Source organism: Cervus canadensis, chromosome 3, assembly GCF_019320065.1.
Source record: "Cervus canadensis isolate Bull #8, Minnesota chromosome 3, ASM1932006v1, whole genome shotgun sequence".
NCBI classification, from domain to species: Eukaryota; Metazoa; Chordata; class Mammalia; order Artiodactyla; family Cervidae; genus Cervus; species Cervus canadensis.
Genome location: NC_057388.1, coordinates 7,392,143 through 7,413,953, shown reverse-complemented (window position 1 = coordinate 7,413,953; position 21,811 = coordinate 7,392,143). Strand labels below are relative to the sequence as shown.

General features: G+C 38.6%; 1 protein-coding gene across 1 annotated transcript in view; it reads right to left on the bottom strand.

Moving 5' to 3' along the window:
• CDK14 (cyclin dependent kinase 14) overlaps positions 1-21,811 on the bottom strand; it is a 660,346-nt gene that overhangs the window by 329,114 nt on the left and 309,421 nt on the right. Inside the window, exon 8 of the mRNA XM_043462555.1 lies at positions 18,047-18,170. Coding sequence (XP_043318490.1) covers positions 18,047-18,170 — 124 coding nt within the window. The remainder of the gene's footprint in view (positions 1-18,046; positions 18,171-21,811) is intronic.

Sequence of the window (21,811 nt, the reverse complement as noted above, 5' to 3'; positions counted from 1 at the left end):
CTGTTTGCATTCCCTTCTCTAATTGGTGGAAGATACAAGCCCTATTTTGCATAAGGCTGAATAATCAATCAGAGAGATGCAGAGTATAAAAAGAGGAAGCCAAGCGGGATCATTGCCACTCCTCTGGGGCTGGCCCACCCGCCCGTCTCCAGGGCGTATGTGTGCTGTGTGTTTAATACAGTTCTGCCTGCTTGAGACATAACTGAACTGTAGCTAGTATGTTGTTTCCAATCTTTGTTATAATGAGAGAAGAACAGAGGGAGAGAAATAAACCAACCTGACATTACCATTCTTAGCTTACACTGAACCGTCCTTGTCCTTGTCTCAGAAACCTCATAAAAGGCTACCCACTCTTTCCAAAGACTTCTTCACCTTGTACCATCTAAGTCTCCCCAGCAACAAGTGTGGCACCTTGTTTTGGCCCCCTATTCTGTATAGAGAAGTCAAAATATTATAATTAGTGGCATAAACTGTCTATTCTCTCAGTTAAGTCACTGGAGAACAACCTATAGACTTACTGCTTACTTCTCAACCTTCTATTTTGGTTTCTGGACAAAGAAAGCTTATATAAGGATCAAGAAAGAGACACAAGCAGAGGGCTCACCTATTATCTGACACAACACCAATCAATAATGCCTATTTATTATCACCATTAACCATCATCATCATCATCATCACCAATACCCTTTATACACCTTTAGACTGCACAGGGTTTATATGCGCAGCTCACTGTTAACTCTTTATGGAAAATCATATCAAACAGCATAACTACCGTAAAATAACTGGACAGTACTCTTTATAGCAAGTCAGCAGGCTGAAAGGTAGTTCTCACAATCCTCTGACTCCTGGTATTCATGCTCTTGTGGAATTTCCTCCCCTTGAGCATTGGTGAAACCTGTTCCTCGGTTCTTTAAAAAAAAAAAAAAAAAAAATGGGACATGGCATAGACAAGGGGATATCACTTATAATATCAGGTTTACATAAGACTATAACTTCTATCTTGCTGCAGACTCTCTTCATTGCTTTCTTGGTGAAGCAAGTAGCCACACGGGAGAGGGCCACGTAACAAGAAGCTGAAAGTGGCTTCTGGCCTGCAGCTAGCTTGGAACTGAGGCCCTCTGTCCTATAGACAGCCAGGAACTGAATTCTGTCAGCAACCATGTGAACTTGCATAGGTCCCTTTCCAGTAGAGCCTTCAGATGACACCAAGATTGCAGCCTTGTGAGACACCTGGGAGCAGAGGCACCTAGTTAAGCCATGTCCAGATTCCAAACCCACAGAAAAAGTGAGATAATAAACGTGTGTAGCCTTCACAAGCTTGGTTTGTGGTAATTTCTTACATGGCAATAAGATAACTAATACACCAACATTTCTCTGACTTACGATCCACAAGCCAAAAATCTGTCCTTAGTGAAATAAATCTAGGAGGGGTAATGTCAGATTTTAACTGTAGCAAGGTCAAGAATCTTTTAATCACTAGCTAATATATGCTGTGATTCTACTGGGAGTGGGGAGGTGGGGAAAATACACACAGCTCACCCAAAACTGATGCGACCAAGAAAAGTTTTGATAACTTTAAAAACAATTTTTCATTCATTAATGCTAAATGGGTCACAAATTTTTTTTGAAAGTCTTCAGGTTTAGAGAAGCAGTAAAAGAAACAGCAATCAAAAGCTGACTCTGGCTGGCTCAGTGTACAAAGAGACAAGAGCCATCCAACTAATTGGGGGAGTTTTGTGGCTCCTTCAAGAAATAATACTAAATAAAAGTGAAGAAATTTCACTTTCAATATTTCTCTAGTCTTTTCTGGTCTTTCATCACTCTAAATATACCACACATGATATTTTTATGAGTAAAATGAATTTCACACTTGTGTCTCTCAACAATTCACAGCTATGAAGATGACCAAACAGTAGTTCTCATTCTCTCTGCCCATCACAACACTGATGTGCGTCACATGTTACCAGCATCCATGGTGACGGCCAGTGAACTGATAGCTTGAACGGGGAAGGGAAGCTTGGAGAGAGGAAGGGAAGGGGCCAATTAAAGTCTAAGGAGCACCTGGCTTGGTGTCACATATGTTAAGAAGAAGGTTTTGAGTTTTGGTTTTGTTTTTTAATGCCTCTCTGATTTCCATAAATTTTATCTTTGGCAATGAAAGGGCAAGTACACAGATAGTAGGATGTTTTACTGCCTTTAATGTTTTTGTTCTAAATTTTTAGATAACCATTTAGTGCCAGTGGGCAAAAGTGCTAATGATTATTTTGGCATTCCCTGATAGCTCAGTTGGTAAAGAATCCACCTGCAATGCAGCAGACCCCGGTTTGATGCCAGGGTCAGGAAGATCCCCTAGAGAAGGGATAGGCTACTCCCTCTAGGATTCTTGGGCTTCCCTTATGGCTCAGCTGGTAAAGAACCCGCTTACAACATAGGAGACCTGGGTTCACTCCCTGGGTCAGGAAGATCTCCTGGAGAAGGGAATGGGTACCCACTCCAGTATTCTTTGCTGGAGAATTCCATAGACTGTATAGTCCACAGGCTTACAAAGAGTTGGAAAAGACTGAGTGACTTTCACTTTCACTTTTAATAATTCAAGACCAATTTTAAACTTGCATTAAAATTTTTCCTTTTCTCAGAGGGATATCAAACAGTTTATGTATACCTATTCCCATTGATAAGAGCTAGACAGAAAAATGCATTTATCTATAATTGTCATATTTAGAAGATCACTGATCATAATGACAATCTGAACAACTTGAACACTTTTTGTGCCATTATTCAAAAGATAGAAAAAAGTCCTATGATCTCATATGATGATTTCGAGACAAATTATTTTTCTTTATAGACTCAACAGAAATGCCAGTGTTAAAATATCAGTCATTCTGATACCCAAGCTGAGTTACTATTACAAGCACAAATCAATGATCTCAATTAAAAGAGGGTAATGAGACCTGTACCATCTACTACAGAGGACTATAAGAATAAAACAAAATAACAGCTATGAAATCACTTCATGAACTTTAAAGTGCTGCCGTTATTATTATTAGAAACAACAGACATTGGAACCAATTTCATTTCCTAAGTGCAATCTAATGTCAAGGTCTTCAAATAAAATGTTTCAGTGATTCAACCATTAGTCATTCAGTCATGTCTGACTCTTTGTGATCCAAGGACTGTAGCCTGCCAGGCTCCTCTGTCCATGGAAATCTCCAGGAAAGAATACTGGAGTGGGTACCCATTCCCTTCTCCAGGGGATCTTCCTGACCCAGGGGTTGAACCCAGGCCCCCACATTGCAGGCAGATTCTTTGCCATCTGAGCCACCAGGGAAGCCCGTGCAACTACCAGTATGCTTCCAAATGTTAAATTTAATATTGAAAAATAAGAATGCTTTGAGACTCTGGAGTCTGCAGTGACTCTACATCTTGCTCTAGGCAAAATGATCCTCCACAGTTTCAACGCTGCACAGGACAGATGCCCATATCCAAAGCAGACCACAGGCAAGTCACTCACAAAAAAAATTCAAGTAAACAATTCCTAAGATTTAAAAAGTGACTAAGTTTGCTGTCATAGCAGAGGCTAATACAAAATGTAGGGTATTGATGTTTTTATTGGAATGAAGATACATGCACTTGATTTCTCAATGTGCTAAGGAATCTACGATTATCTTAAATCATTTATTTTGACAATCTACACATACTCCGTTTTGAAAATTACAAGTGTATTCCTTCATTTATACACATTTCTGTCATCTATATTTCCTCTTAAGATTTTAAAAGACTGGTCAAATGAACTTTGACATCAAGTCTAACTTCCAGAAAGCTGCCACCAAGTCTCAGAATACGTTTTATTATGGTTACACATAGTTTTCCTACCAACTACTTTCACTGTTTTACAGAGCAGCAAACTTCTGAAGACCCTTAAAAAAATCAATATTCCATTTTGCATTAAGGTTCTTGCATTACATGACAATCTGAAAGCAATTCCTCCAGCAAGATTATCTTCTAAGAGACTACCAACAGTGACACTGCACAGAAGTAGTCTTCATTCTAGACATTTCAAGGGTTTACTCATTTCTTTACTGAACTGTACACTAAGGTGTAATGATACTTTTCATTAAGACTTACTTTTCTTGTGATCTGCAAAATTTTCTCAACTCACACATCTCTCTCCTAATGAAATATTTGACAGAAGAGCTCAGATGCTGCTTATGAAGAGATAATGTACAAGTCTAGTGAATTTTTGGTTGATTAACAAAGTTCTACCTCTTAAAGGAATTAATATGAAGTATAATTTTTTCCTCAAAGGCACCAGTACTACAAATCTATGATAAAAATTTTTATCACAATAATAATAATTGTCTTTTATTAAATTATCCTAAGTCCCCTTCTCAGGGAAGTACTGTGATAGAGTGATAGGACATTGTGAATGGCACGGTCATAGAGATATTCCTAAATCTGAAATAGAAGCCACAGGAAATTCTTGACATTAATTTGTAAATGGTAAGGAAAGCTTAGAGTGGGACTGCAAGAACCACACTGCCTTGCTTTACCACTGTGCACTGAGCCACACGCATACTGCTGGGTATAGAGCAGGCACTCAGGAAAAATCTGCTGAATGAACCAGTGAATAACAGTCCATATTACATCCTTGTTTAAGGAAGCATGAAATCATGTTGTGTATTTTAGGGGGAAAAAATTAAAAATAAACATATTTTGAACACTTAACCTCTAAACCCAACCTAAGTGTCCATCAATAGATGAATAGATAAAGATGTCACACTCACACACACACACACACACACACACACACACACACACACAATGGAATATAACTCAGCTATAAAAAAGAATGAAGTGTCGCCATTTGCAGCCACATGGATGGATCTGGAGGGTATTATGCTAAGTGAATTAAAGACAGAGAAAGACAAACGCTGTATGATATGACTTATACGTGATATGTAGAATTTTAAACATACCACAAGCTAGTGAATAAAACAGAAACACTCATAGGTACAGACAACAAACTAGGGTTTACCAGTGGTGGGGTGTGGAGGAGAATGGGAGATAAAAACTATTGGGTGTAGGACTGGCTACAAACATAGTGTATACAGTAAATATATTTTTGCTTTTTAATGTTTACAATGCTGTGTTAATTTCTGCCATACAACAACACAGATCAGCTTACTATACGCACATCCCCGTCCCTCCCCCCCACCCCATCTCTCCGGTCGTCAGAGCGGCAGGCCGGGCTCCTGTGCCGCACAGCATCTTCTCTCCAGCTCTCCATCTCACACCTGATGATGCATGTGTGTTGACGCCTCCTCCTCCTTTCCTTCCCCTCTCTCCCTGCCTCACTGTGTCCACAGTCCATTCTCTACATCTGCATCTCCTGCAAACAGGTTCCATCAACACCATTTATAGAGATTCCATACAAATGCGAAAATACACTATATTTGTTTTTCTCTTTCTGTGTAACAGGCTCTAGGCTCAGCCACCTCACTAGAACTGAAACACTGAAGCAGCCTAGATGTCCATCAACAGATAAATGGATAAAAAAGAAGATGCAGTATGTAGCAAATATTTTGTAACAACTGTACATGGAACTTAACATTTGAAAATTATATCTTAAAAATATATATGAAGAAAAACTAATAAAAAGTTTTAAATGTCTTAAATAAAAAGATACTCAACCCTAAAGATTATAAACATGACATTTATATGAACTGTCTATAAGCCAGACAGTTTTAAATGACTTACAGTATCAACTGATTTAATTCTTATAATTTAGTATTAACATTGTTAGCCTCATTTTCAAACAGATAAATTAAGGCACAGAAAACTTGAGTAACTCACAATTTGTAAACAGCAGGGACAGGATTCAGACTCAGGCATCTGACTCCAGAATCTGCACCCTAACCATTCTGGAATATTTTTCTTTATTTTGTTTTTTGACGTGCGTATATTCATATCCATATAAAGAGACTTCTCTTTTCGACCTAACATTTTACTTAGTACTTCTGTTACAGCTCCATCTGCCCTACAGTTGTGTACCGTTTCTTTCCAGCCTTTGGAAAAGGTAAGATTTGAACAAGACACCCCTCCTACTGGCGGGGGCGGGGGAGGTATCAAGGGCATTTTTAAGCTAGTACTACTGCGGAGTTGTTAAAGGGGAACATCGTTCAAATCAATTCAGCCTTAGTTTGTCCACAGGGCTTCTCAATGCTTTAATTTATCCCAGGAATATAATGAAAGAAAGTAGTTCTTTCTAATTCATAAATCACCAAGCCTTTATTCCTATTTATATTTCCAACAAGGCTTTCTACAGGTCTGCTGTGAGCTATATTCTTTGTGCTGTTTCTTGCAGTTTCCTCAAGACACATGTCCTAGTTCCAGTGTTTAGTATGGAATGGTCTTACTGTTCAGCTGATTGAGGTCACCAGGCTGGCCAAGGTTACTTTGACCTGGATATCTGGTTAGCACTTGTACCGTCTCATGTATCTGGGGGACTGAGACCATCCACACATGTGCTAAGTTATCAACAGCCTGTTGGAAACTACACCAGGGCTGTAGAGACACTGGTTATAATAATACTTGCTGTTGTTCAATCGCTCAGTCGTGTCCGACTCTTTGCAACCCCATGGACTGCAGCACGCCAGGCTTCCCTGTCCTTCACCATCTCCCAGAGCTTGCTCAAACTCACGTCCATTGAATCGGTGATGCCATCCAACCATCTCATCCTCTGTTGTCCCCTTCTCCTCCTGCCCTCAATCTTTCCCAGCATCAGGGTCTTTTCAAATGAGTCAGCTCTTCATATCAGGTGGCCAGAGTATTGGAGCTTTAGCTTCAGCATCAGTCCTTCTAATGAATATTCAGGATTGATTTCCGTTAGGATGGACTGGTTTGATCTCCTTGCCGTCCAATACTAATAATAACTTAACACAACACTTGCTAAGTAACAGGTACAATGTTCACCTGATTTTTCACCTCTGGGCCAAAGTATGTACATTTTTGAAATGAGGGGCGTTTGAACTAGATAATGAAGGGTTCCTTCAAAATCCAGAGAAAAATCTAAACTAAAAAAATTCTGTAAATGTGAAAGTCAGGTTTTCCTTTTCACTTATACAATAACAACAGATTTATTTCAACTTTCCCCTTAGAGTTATCTTTATTCTGAAAAACAAAAAGAACGAAACTTTCTCAGTGATATGACTCGATCAAAAGCTAGATGAGGAATTCAACAATCACACCATACTCTGCTTCCAATTCTTTCAGCAAAATACTTGCACATCATATTTATTTTGTATTGTTTTTATAATCTTAGTATTAGTGATTCTCATTAGATGCTCATAACTTACTTTAAGTATGTGGAGAACTTACCAGTAACTTTTCAGAAACCATCAAAACCATATTATCCTGAAATATTCCAACTTTTCTCACGCTCTCTTGTCCCATTCTCTTGCTGGGAGCATTTAATTTAGCCAATTCACTGACGTCTTTCACCCACTGCCCATCACTTCACGATTTCTGGGCTGGTTCTCAGCACTCTTTTTCCATACTTAAGATGGGCTGATTGTTGTTTCACACAATTGATTTCTTTAGCTGATACTTCTACTCCAAAAGTAGAAGAAACCCTTCCATTTGCCTTTAATATCAGTTATCTCTTCAGATTAAAAATTAGAATGTCAATTAACTTGACAGATATTTACTAGAGAGATGCTCCATTTTTAAAGTTTGAACTTCTGAAAAAAGTTACACTATCTCAGATCTGCAGCCTTGATTACACACATCAAGGTTATTTTATGCATACATACATGCATGCATGCTCAGTTGTGTCCGACTCTTTGTGACTCCATGGACTGTAGCCCGCCAGGCTTCTCTGTCCATGGAATTTTCCAGGCAGGAATACTGGAGTGGGTTGCCATTTCCTCCACCATATTTAATGGTATGTGATAAAATAAACATACTTTTCCAGACATGTAACTGAACTTTCTCAGCAAATTAGCTCTCAATTGTTTTTATTTTTTAATTGTCTAGTACTTTATTCTTTCATTAAAATGAAAAAAAAAAAAAAGGCCTGAGCTTTCTATGATTATCTATTGTAATGGAAGAAACCATTCAAGGTGAGAAGGGAATTATTTTTCCAAAATATATGTCCTTTTTTGAATGTTATCTTAATAATTACTATTAAAGAACATACTAATGACCTCCCCTGGAAACCCCCCTTTTATTCAGCCCTCCCCTACTTCCAGTCACTACTCACCCCCAAGGGGAATCCCTGTCTTGATATCTAACAGTAATGATTAGTTTTTGTCTGTTTTTGTTCTTTATATAAGTGGTAGTGGTTTAGTTGCTAAGTCATGTCTGACTCTTGTGACCCCGTAGACTACAGCCCATCAGGCTCCTTTGTCCAGGGGATTTTTCAGGAATCAAACCTGGGTCTCCTGCAGTCAGTCTCCTACATTGCAGGTGGATTCTTTAGCAACTGAGCCACCAGGGAAGCCTTTTATATAGGTAGAATCTTACAATATATACTCTTCTGTATTCTCCTGTATCTGGCCTCTTTCCTTTTTATCACTATGTCTAGTTGTGGGTTGTGTATATTAATATGAATATGCACTATTTCAAAAGTAGTAAACCAACACATGTAGCATTTTGAAAAACCTTAGATAATAAGAGGAAAGCAAACTAATATTGAACTGAAAGTATTAAAGCACACACAAAAAAAATCAAAATCACAAATTTTTCAAGTATGTCTAACCTTTAGAATTTACAGTATGTCTTGGATTTTTCATAGTAGCTGGTAAACTTTTCTTGCTTCCAGTAAAATTTTTAGAAAACATATGCCTTTGACTGCAATGACTCACTGTCATCCGCGATATTAGAATAAATCAGAGTACTGATGCATGTATCAGTCAAGTCTGACTTCGGCTGTATTTTAAAATGCCTCTTGGAAGGCAAAAAGCAGAAGATGAAGGAAGATCCATAAACAAGGGACATCAATGACTTCTACACTTACCTAACGGTTATGAAAACTCACGTTCAAGTGTCTTAGTTGTCTTAAATAGCAAGTGTTCATAGTTGTCTTAAATAGCAAGTGAGTGCTGCCTAATTCTAAATTTCATTACAGCGTTGCTCTTGACATCACATAATTCTTCCACTCTGGTCTCACTGCCAACCCTCAGGGTTCCAGTCATCCCATATGTAGACTTTTAAAAGATATACTGGTATATTTCAACTCATAGTCTGCATTACTTATCCGACTTGCTGCCAACAAATCCGCCCTCATATTGTACAGAACAAAAAATATTTTGCATATTGAAATCTTTTTGCCCAGCAGGTTTCCATCAAGAGTAGAGAATGAGATGATCAGCCCTATCTGAAGCGTCTGTTCTGCATTTTAAGATGTCTCGTTACCTCACATGCATGATTTGGCTAAAAATGAACTAACACTTTCGAATTTTCTCATTTCCATGGAGTTTGAAGCTGCCATTCTTAGCAATCAACCCCTCACCACATTGCTTCAATCTGCTGTATGGTGATTGAGCAGAGACTTCTCATATATAGAGGAGAATATGCTTATTAATTGCATTTTATATAATTTTCTCTCCTGTTCCCATTTACAACTTAAAAAATACAGCTAGGAGTGGCCTGGACGCCGAAACTTGGTGGTCACTCCCAAAAAAAAAAAAAAAAAAATACAGCTAAGTTTTTTAGACAGTTTTTAGGGCAGCGAAACTCTTCTCTATGATACAATAACAGCAAATATATTACATGGCAGTATAATCTGTCGAAACTCAGGAAGTGTATCAAGAGTGAACCCTAATGTAAACCATGAACTTTGGGTGATACTGATGTGTTCGTAGGTTCATCAATTGTAACAAACATAACACTCTGGTGGGGGATGTTGATAACGGAAGAGGCTATGCATGTGTGAGGGCAGGAGGTATATGGACATCCTCTCTGCTTTCTGCTCAACTCTACTGTGAATCTAAAATTGCTCTTGAAAGTAAAGTCCATTTAGAGACTTAAATATAAGGCATCACACTGCAAAACTCTTAGAAGAGAACACAGGCAAATCATTCTCCAACACTTAGGTCAGTTTCCCAAGGCAATAGAAACAAAAGCAAAAGTAAATAGCACCTAATCAAATGGGCAAACTCTTGTATTGCAAAGGAAACCATCAATAAAATGAAAAGCCAACCCATAGAATGGGAGAAAATATTTGTAAATGATGTGACTGACAAGGAGTTAATTTCCAAAATATACAAAGAGTTCATACAGCATAATTAAAAACAAACAACCCAATCAAAAAATGGCTGGAAGAACTAAGTAGACATTTCCCCAAAGTAGACATACAGATGGTCAACAGGCACACGAAACGATGCTCAACATTGTTAATTATTAGAGAAACGTAGATCGAAACCATAATGAGGTACAGCCTCACACTACTCAGAATGGCCATCATTATCCCATTAAAAATTAATTTTTTACAGTGCTGATAAAAATGTAAACTGGTACAGCCACTATAGAAAACAGTATGAAGTTCCCTCAAAAAGCTAAAAATAGAGTTGTCATACGATCCTGCAATCCCACTCCTGGGCATATATATCCTGGGAAAACTCTGATTTGAAAAGACACACGCGCCCTCATGCTCACAGAAGCACTGGTCACAATAGCCAAGACACGGAAGCAACACAGTGTCCATCGGCAGATGAGTAAATAAAGATGATGCGGTGTATTTATACAGTGGAATATTACTCAGCCACAAAAAGAATGAAATAATGCCATTTAAAACAACATGGATAAAAAAAACAAAAAACAAAAAAAGAAAAAAAACATGGATAGACTTAGAGATTACCATACCAACGGAAATAAGGCAGAAAAGACAAATCCCATGTGATATCACTTACATGAGGAAACTATTTATGACACAAATGAACTAAAAATAGGAACAGACTCCCAGACAACAGACCTGTAGTTTCCAAGGGAGAAGCGGGGGAGAAGAGATGGACTGGGAGTTTAGGATTAGAAGATTCAAACTATTACATAAAGAATGGATAAACAACAAGGTCCTACTGTATACCACAGGGAGCTATATTCAATATCCTGTGACAAACCAAAAAAAAAAAAAGAAAAAGAATGCATGTGCATATATATATATATGCATATCTGAATTAATTTGCTGTACAGTAGAAATTAACACGTTATAAATCAACTATACTTCAATAAAATAAATTAAAAAATAATAAAGTCCATTTAAAAGCAGAAAAACAATGTAATGAAATGTCATCATCATCTCTTTTGAATGCAGGAAAACTTGTAAGGGGACGAGTGAGTGGGATATATTAAATAAGATTTAAATAATGAAGTTAAGTGATGATTTCATGATCTGAGAGAAGACAATTTTAAGTATCTACATTCCTTTTCAAAAGAGTCATTACCACATCTCTAAAACAATGAGTCAGGGCAAATCATTTTAATTCAAAGGTCAATCAAAGCATTTCTAACATGGAATCTGGATAATCTATTTGATAGACATTAACATGTTTATATTTGATTTGGAGTTTTAATGAACACCCCCAAAATTAGAGGAAAAAAAAAAAACCCTTTCTTTGGTTCATATTATAAAAGTTTTTATAAAAATACTCTTTAGTTTTCAGAACTGTATGAAAGCAGCTGCATTAAACTATGTATTTGTTAAACTGTTCAAGGGACCTTTCTGAAAGTAGAGCGACACCTCACATTAAATAGTAAAGGTATTTTTGCTAACAGAAAATATATTCTAAAACAAAGACACAGTAACATTGAATCCTACAGGCCAAAATAAATGGGCTAAGTTATGTCTAATCTTGAATTTATAACTATGGCTTCAATGCTGAATTTCACACGTACTAAGTTGCTTCAGTCTGACTCTTTGTAACCCCATGGACTGTAGCCTGCCAGGCTCCTCTGTCCATGGGATTCTCCAGACAAGAATACTAGAGTGGGTTACCATGCTCTTCTCCAGGGGATCTTTGTGACCCCGGGATTGAACCCCCGTCTCTTATATCTCCTGCATTGGCAGGTGGGCTCTTTACCACTACTAACATCGGGGAATCCCAAATTGTATATGCTAATGACAAAAAAATAGTTAAAGGTTTATAATTTGGGGACTAGCAGGCTCTTATTCAGAGACTTTATATTTTATCAAGCTGATAGATGCTACTCGACTTCTTTCTGTTTTCAACTATTCTCTACATGAATTCTGAGAGGCAGATTACAAACAAACCCTGCACTCACCATGGCCTCTGCAGAGTTACATCTCTGGAGTGTTGTGCAAATTAATCTAAAATGTGATTTATAATAATTTCCTTTCTCAAATCAAAACAAGGAACAGCCTGGAGGAGGAAACTACCAACATTAGGAAGGTCATATTTTTTAGACCTCTGGTGGGAAAGAGACCTGTGTAATTTTACTTGATTAAAACCACAGAACTGTTTAACTCTGTTCCTGCATTAGGAAAGCCAGTAAAATAATCCAAGACCTTAAATGCTTATATGACAGAGTTTGCACTGTCTGTTTTTCCTCAGAGGCAAATGTAACCCAGCTGTCTCTCCTGTAGCAAGGCTGTGCATGCATGCGTGCATGCGTAGTTGCTCAGTCATGTCCTACTCTTTGCGACCCCATGGACTGTAGCCTGCCAGGCTCCTCTGTCCTTGGGGATTCTCCAGGCAAGAATATTGGAGTGGGTTGTCATTTCCTCCTCCAGGGGAACTCTTCAACCCAGGGATTAAACTTGCACATCTGCATGTTTTGCATTGGCAGGCGGAATCTTTACCACTGAGCCACCTGGGAAGCCCCACAGCAAGGCCATGACCCCGTAAAATAGCAGAAGAATGGCTGGAAAATGTGCGTGACACCATCATCTTCTTGCAAAAATTGCAAGAAGCTGCTACTCTACAGACTCATCTATTTTGCTTTAATCTCATTTACATGGAAACATATCTTTTAGTTTTCATACTATCATACTGTAAATGAACGTTAGTTTCTTGGTGAGTTTATATATTTACTTGTCACACTTCAGCAATTTTCTTTTAATGTGATCTCAACGCATATCACAAAAGTGTGGCTCTCATCTATTTGAATTTCCAGAAACCAGAATAAAAAAATTAGGTCCTAGGAAGGGATAGTGTAGCACTGATTAGGGATTCACTCAATTGATTTTTATCCACCAGTGAATATCTGATCATTAGAAAATAAATTCATTTCAGAAATGTACAACATAAAAAGAAAAAAAAACAGCACTGAGAAGAATCTTAGTATCTGTCCAATGCATTTATTTTTTAGTTGAGGAGTGTAAAGCTCAGAGGGGAAAACTGGCTTGAAGTCATAAGCTAGTTAAAGACAGTTATAGACAAAAGCTACTTATAGAGTCAGGCCTCCTAATTCAAGGCTCAATACGCTTTGCTCTCAACAATAGTACAATCAATTACTTAAGGTCTGTAGAGTAGGAACTTCAAATCTTATACATCTTTTGTACATATTTCTATTCACTGAGTGTTTATTTCTGCAGCCTGAGGTTAGGTATATAAGGCTGCTGGGTAAGAGCCTCAAAGCACTCCTGAGGCTCCCACACCCTCAACACTGAGGTTACCTAACTCCATCTGCACTCTCGACTATGCCCAGGCAGGACAGGACTGATGAAGAGAAAATTAATTTGTAAACTGCTGGTTTGCTAAATGAATTAAGCAAAAATTAGGAAATGCAGGTGGGTCTTGGTCTTTACACTAATACTCAATTTTGATACACGTATTGTTTCTTCATTCAGCCAGTATTTCCAGAGCACCTCCAAGGTTCCAGACATAGCAGAGACAAGAGTGAGCAAGACAGGCCCCGTCCCTGACCTTATGGGATTTATAATCAAATAGCACAAGCCAAAAATTAACAGATAAACAAATGACAAAATAATTTCAGTGTACCGTAAGTGCTATTGAAGAAGTTGAACTGGATGATCACAATGGTAAAATTCTATTTTGGAAAGGTGGCCTTTTTAAAAATATTTCATTTGTTTATTTAAAAAAATTTTTTTGGCCATGTCACAGTTTGCAGGATCTTAGTTACCTGACCAGGGATCAAACCCTCAGCAATGGAAACATGTTATTGTAACCACTGGACTACCAGGGAATTCCCAAGAGGTGATCTTTTTGCACAATTAACACAGCTGTGTGATGAGAGTCAGCCACGCGAGAAGCAGGGAGAACAGTGTTCCAGGAAAGGGGAAAAGCTAAGTAAGAGGCTCTGGTGTGTGGACACATTTGGGGTTTGAAATATTTTCTCCCAAAGATAATGTAAAGATGAATACTTTTTTAGAAACGAATCTGTATTCTACACAATTTTATTATCTTATTATATACAGATGGGACAAATTTCTGCATTAGGAAAGCACAGTGATTCTAATTCATGTATAATTTACTTATTTTCAAATGCATATAGAAAATAAGTCTCAGGTAAGTGCTTCAATATGACTCTGTTTACAAGAAAAAAAAAATAGTATAGTACTTTGACCAACTGGAATTCAGAACTGCATTCCGTTTAATTCTGAATGGGTTTACATATAAATTATCGTCTGGTTTACTTTGTCTAGCAGGTAAATTATCTTCTGGTTTACTTTGTCCAGCAGGCAAGAGCTCCAAAGGACTAAGGTTGAAATCACTCACTACTACTGAATTACTACTACTCACTACAAATGACAAAATGTTCATTAAATTATGTGATACATTTTTTGGGGGGTATTAGTGCAATCTATTTTCACAGCACAAGTGTCATATTTGTTGTATGTAGAAAGCAAATATAATGGTTAATAATTTGCCATTGGTTAATAATAGTACTGATATATAAATATAAACACATGACGATCAATAATTTATTGGAAGATTAGGCAGTTCTATAAGGTAAAATATCTATGTAAATAAATATAAAGACCCAGGGCCACCTGAAATTGAAAGATATGGATCAAGCATCTGAATTCCAGTTTTGTGAGCAGCAAAGATCAGTCCTGGGTGTTCACTGGAAGGACTGATGCTGAAGCTGAAACTCCAATACTTTGGCCACCTCATGCGAAGAGTTGACTCATTGGAAAAGACCCTGATGCTGGGAGGGACTGGGGGCAGGAGGAGAAGGGGACAACAGAGGATGAGATGGCTGGATGGCATCACCGACTCGATGGACATGAGTTTGAGTAAACTCCGGGAGTTGGTGATGGACAGGGAGGCCTGGCGTGCTGAGGTTCATGGGGTCGCAAAGAGTCGGACACGACTGAGCGACTGAACTGAACTGAACTGAACCCTCAATACAGTCAAGCTTGGGCAAATTTCTAACCCTATCTGAATTTCATGTCTCTCTCAAAAGTGTAGGTTAGGATAACTTCCTAGGTTTATGAGACAATGAAATAAGAATTTCTAAGGGTCTGGCACACACAATAAACTCAGTAAATTTTAGTGTTTGCCCCCCGCCCCCGTATATTTTCTCTAGTAAAAATAGCATTAAAAATACAAGAATTATGCTCAGATTCCTTCTGTCTCTTTTAATCAAAATATGATGGTATTTTTCACATGAGAGAAAAACGTAGGACAAAGGAACCGCTGCTATAGCTCTTGACACGTCAAACCCTGAATTAAGACCCTGTGTTTCTAATTGTTCTGCTGCCTGGGACTGTCCCATTTTGACTGTCTAGCTGCTCCACAGTTTCCACTGTGCTGCCTTCATCTGAGACCCAGACACGTGCCCAAGCGCAGTAAATCACAGTTAATTGCATGTCTTAAATTAAAAGACAAAAATGATGCACAATTAATTGGAGGAAATTGTCATTTGGTGAATGAGTCTCGCTCATTACACTTCGTGCACAGGATGCATGCCAAGTCTGCGTTCCAGGCAAGAAGATTCCGTCTGCGACACCGAGGTTCAACCTTTCTGCCGAGCAGTCTGCTCCAACACTTTAAAACACTCAGCGCTGGAGCTGGAGCATGGACAGCTTGCTCTGCAAGGACATTCAACACAGGGCTGCATATAACCACGACAATTAGAATGAACCAAACATTCAGCGATGAGGGGCTGAATAAAAAGACTAGGTCTTGGCCATTAAGGGAAAATCTACATTCTAACAAATGATTTTTTCATATTGAATAAGATGAGAAAATGTCCATGACATGTTCATCAATGAAAACTGCTTACAAAACAGTGTGGGTTTCTTCTTTTGAGGATTACATAATAAATAGAAGAAGAAAAAGAAAGAATGAGGAGAAAGTGGGAAAATAAACAATAAAAATGTTAACATTTGTAATCTCAGAGTTGTTCATACTCTCTAGATTTCTCTCCTTTTCTAAAAAATTTTCTAAGTTGTTTAAAATTCCATTTCAATTTGTTTCTGAACCTATTACAAAATGTCAGTTTTAAAGATTCATTAGAATCCTTTAACATGAACTTACCCATTGTAATAAAAAAGTCACCATAAAATTAAAAAATAATACCTAGTAAGCACTTAGATACAATCCCATTATTCCCTTGGTTATACAGACAAAATAAAGTTAATAAAAATGCATTCTATAAATATATAAGAAAACCATGTTCAGCAAAATTAAATGTTCAATACAATAAATTATGCAAACATATACCTTATAGTATATATTAAGATAACAGAAGAAAATCACTATGAATCCTTATTAATACTAATATCAACAAACTAAAAAAAATGTTCACAGCGAACATAATAACCTTGAATTTGAGGAACTGCAAATCTTCTCTCTTCCATACCTCCTCTCTCACCATTTTCTACCCTGAACTGAAACACTTTACATCTAGCCACCTAGTATTATTCTGATGCTAAAACTTGACAACAAACAACTTTCTAGCTTACACACACACACACACATACACAGAGTTTCATAATTTTCACCAAATACGATGAGAACAAATAATGTTCTGCAATATATCACCAATGATGTTAACTTTTGTTTCAATTTTAGAAGAAAAGAATATACAAAATGCAAGAGTAGATTCATTCCAAAGGTACTGAACAGTCTCCTAACCTTGAAATAGGCAATAAACATTTCCTGCTCTTTTATTTCTCAGGGGGGTTGATGGAGTGGGAAAAGATAATCATATTCTGGCAAAGCCCGTATCTCAATCTCAGGCGTCCTTACGTCCCAAGGGTAATATTTCCATTCCACTCTTAATAGAACAAATTTCTAATCAGAATATGTATCCAGAAATAATTGAGGCAATGCAATGTCAACAGATCACCCTGCCCTCAGCATTCCTGATGCTGGGAATGAACCCCGCACATCGGCGTGACAGAGAATGTGGGCAGTGCAGACACATCAGACCACACGGAGGACACAGAGGTTCTGTTCCCCTTCGGGTGCTCAAGTCAGCGCTGGAGGACAGCTTCCAAGCTGGAAGAGGCCCATCTCAAACCCTGCCGGGGAGGGATGACTGACAGTGGGGCCAGGCCAGGACCTCCACTTTGGAATTGGCATCAGTGTCTTCCTTTATAAACTTACTGAGAACCTTTGAAACAACAGTCATTTTTGGAAAGGTTAACAATGCCCTTAGATTTTTGACAACAAACACTACGGAATGTATTTTATGATGCTCTGAAACTGTCCAGAGGTTTAAAATTCAGGTTTGAGAATATATTGGTAATTGTTGAAGCTGGTTAAGGTATCCTACTTTAGAATGCATTTGACATTTTCCTAATAGAAAATGAAAAAAAAAAAAAAACAAGATTTCTTTCAAAGTATTTTATATTCAAAATTATACTGACTTCAACTTTGGAAATACATGAAACCTGATTTGTGCTTATTTAAGACTTTAATAAGCAATGTGGACTTTTTAAAAAATCCACCAAGCATGATGTTGATCATAAAAAAAAAAATTTACTTCACTCCTGAAAAAACGTTACCAGGATCTATAACGATAGAAGAAGTGCACCTAAACAAACGCAGCGCCACCATATGCCTGGCATTCTCACAGTGTGACAAAATAGACTGGTAATTAACTGCTTTCCTACCGAAATCTGCCAGCTTTAACTCCCCCGTGTCACTGATCAGAAGGTTCTGTGGTTTCAGGTCTCTGTGCAAAATATAGCGCTGGTGGATGTAAGACAGCCCTCGCAGCAACTGAAATAAAAACAGCTGGAAAAACAGGGAGAGAAAAGTTAAAATCTGAACACAGTCCAATGCCACTTTCCACATACAGTCTGCCAAGTACTTGTATTTCTTGAAAATGGGTACCCATCACTAAATTCCCGATCAAACCATTTAAACAGAATTTGCATACATGTATGGAAATTCCTAATGCATAAAGTAAATCTGAAAATTTTTAACAACCTATTATGTCAACCCAGAGTTCCTTAGCCAGAAAGATCTATAATCCATCTTTGTTCTAGAAATTAAGTGAAATGTAAAGAATCATTTTCTAAATAATAAATTTGATTTCCTCAGGTCTGAACTGATGCTTGAGACAGAGGAAAAAAACCCTATTCAGAATGTTATAAAAGGAAGCAGAATTTTTTATGTAAATTTAATTTACATGTATTTAATTCCATGGAAATGATATAAACATGGTATCCAGTGATTCACTCAGTAACATGCTTTAAGGACTAGAAAGATAAGATGATCTGAAATAATTAAAACAGAAACAGTCACGTGGTTCAATTATTACTACACTGTAATTACACTGCTTCAGCACATATGGCCACAGAGATTAGGTTGTTGCCTAAAGACAGACGTGTACCTTCACTAATTACAGAACAGACCCAACCTAAAGGGAAAGGAAACACAGAGAACAGAGAAATCAAGAATGCAAGAGCAATAGTTTCATAAGAAATACATTTAAGAAGCAACCAATGGTCTTCTCTGTTTATATTCATATTGGATCATAATAAATATTTCCATTTTGATAACAAAAAATGTGATCCACTAGGCTTTCTAATACTGTTTATTTAAAAAAAGGACTATCTTTAAACTATTTACTTGCCAAAATTATCCTAATTGACATAGCTTTTAAAAAACAATCTCCTAAAACAAAACTAAAAACAAGTGGTTTTAAGTGCCATCAATACTGTAGTCTATGTAATCAGCTGGTAACAAAATGCACTTTTTGGGAAATTTTAAAGGAACTAGCTGCCAAATACTGGTAGGATAGGGCTTCCCACGTGGCAATAGGTGGTAAAGAACCCACCTGCCAATGCAGGAAACATAAGAGACACAGGTTCGATCCCTGGTTTGGGAAGATTCCCTGGAGAAGGAAATGGCAACCCACTCCAGTATTCTTGACAGGAGAATCCCATGGACAGAGGAGCCTGGCTAACTACAGTCCATAGTGTTGCAAAGACTCAGATATAATTGAAGCAACTTAGCATGCATACTGGTAGGATAAGGATTCTAGAATCTCCACATAAAAAAGACTGGTAACTCCTCAAGGGCTACCAGGGAGTTAACATTTCAGAGGGAGCTAACATTTCAGAATATTTTCCAACTAACTAGGGGCTCTGAAAGCCAAGTAAAATTTTTAGAAGGGGGATACCTTGAAATACTTACTCAGTTGCTAAGTCATGCAGACTCTCTGCCACCACATGGACTGCAGCCCACCAGGCTTCCCTGTCCTAGGCTATCTTTCAGTGTTTGCCCAGATTCATGTCCACTGAGTCGGTGATGCCATCCAACCATCTCATCCTCTGTTGTCCCCTTCTCCTCCTGCCCTCAATCTTTCCCAGCATGAAAGACAGTAGATAAATTCATTTCAAAATCTTTGTATGTGATAATGAGCTATGGTGTTGGGAAGGCCTAGATTCATTATTTTCAGAACCTAAGTACCAGAAACTAAACACCTGCTCTGTGTTAGGCTGGATTAAATGACTGGCTCAAGAATCTCAGGAAGTAAACTTCTCCTGGACTCCCCCTTTCAGTCCTTCCTGTGCAGCAGATGGAGGGACTTAACGCCATCACCAGCAGCTTCCAGCCTCATTCCTCACTTCTAAAACCCCCTGCATCCCGAAGCGGAAAAGCTTACAATTTCAAAGAAAATCCAAATCCCTTCAGTTCAGAAGGGAGAAAGGATGAGCAAATAAAGCCACTTTGTGTTTTCAAAAGCTTTTCATCAGTCAGTCACATAGGCAGATCGCAAAACAAATAAACTGAATTTCAAAAATAAACTGATTTGGAAAGTCTGCATTCTGCAAGGTGCTAGCTGGGACTTACCAGACTGTGATTATCTACCTAACCACAGCAACACATTTTAGTTGAACAAGCAAATTACATGAGGTGCCAGCTGCTATTCTATGCATCAGAGAATATGAATTCATTTGATCTCGGTAAAGAAATTTTTTAAAAAGATTTTTTGATGTGGACCATATTTTCTTTAAAGTCTTTATTGAATTTGTTACAACATTGCTTGTTTTATGCTTTTGGTTTTTTGACCCCAAGGCATGTGGGAATTCCCTGACAAGGGATTGAACCCACACCGTGTTGGAAGGCGAAGTACTAACCACTGGACCACCAGGGTAGTCCCTGACCTCTGTAACAATTTTAATGGTGATGGTACCACTATGCTGGGCTTCCCTGGTGGCCCAGCTGGTAAAGACTCTGCCTGCAACGCAGGAGATGCAAGAAATGAGGATTCGATCCCTCGGTTGGGAAGATCCCAGGGAAAAGAAAATGGCAACCCTCTCCAGTATTCTTGCCTGGAAAATTCCATGGACAGAGGAGTCTGGCGGGCTCCTATATAGTCCACGGGGTCACAAGGAGTCGGACACAACTGAGTATACAAGTCCGTGCACACACACACACACACACACACACACACACACACACACACACCCCACATCCTATCTGTATCAGTGATGAGGAAACTGGAATCACTTTAAGTGCCAGGACTCAAATCCAAGAAATTTGACTCCAAAATCCACTCCCTTAACCTCTCTACTCTAGGAATCTTGGCCAGAACACGAGTAGGCAGTTTCCACATAGAAGCTGCTTCCTCCAATTGACAGGAAGAAGTACAAGCATCTAACAGCATGGCCTTCGAGGCCACTGTGCTGAGCCCTGATTCCGGCTGGGTGCCCAGGCATCAGTGCTCCACATTTTCCGACCCCAAGCAAGCTCATGAATCCCCACACTCAAAGCATACTGCTCTTCAACCCTTTTCCTTCGTTCTTAACTATTCTCTCACAGAAAAGCCTTGTCTCACTTTTGCCTGCTAATCTCCTTGTACTTCTTAGGTCTCTCCTCAAACACCATTCCTCCCTGGTGCCTTTCCAGACCCCAGGCCTTCAGTCTCCCTACAGGTCTGTGTGAGGGGTTCCTGCTCTGTGCTCCTGGGGCAGCTGCTACATCTGTCTATCACAGGATGGGATTCCCCTGTCTCCCCAGAATGTGTTTTGTAGTTCAGTCACTCAGTCATGTCCAACTTTTTGCGACCCCACGGACTGCAGCATGCCAGGCTTCCCGGTCCTTCATTATCTCCTGGAGTTTGCTCAAATTCATGTCATTGAGCTGGTTATGCCAGCTCATCCTCGGTCACCCCCTTCTCCTCCTGTCCTCTATCTTTCCCAGCATCAGGGTCTTTTACAATGAGTTGGCTCTCTGCATCAGGTGGCTACAGTATTGGAGCTTCAGCTTCAGCATCAGTCCTTCCAATGAATATTTAGGGCTGATTTCCTTTAGAATGGACTGGTTTGATCTCCTTGCTGTCCAAGGGACTCTCAAGAGTCTTCTCCAACACCACAGTTCAAAAGCATCCATTCTTCGACGATCAGTCTTCTTTATGGCCCAAC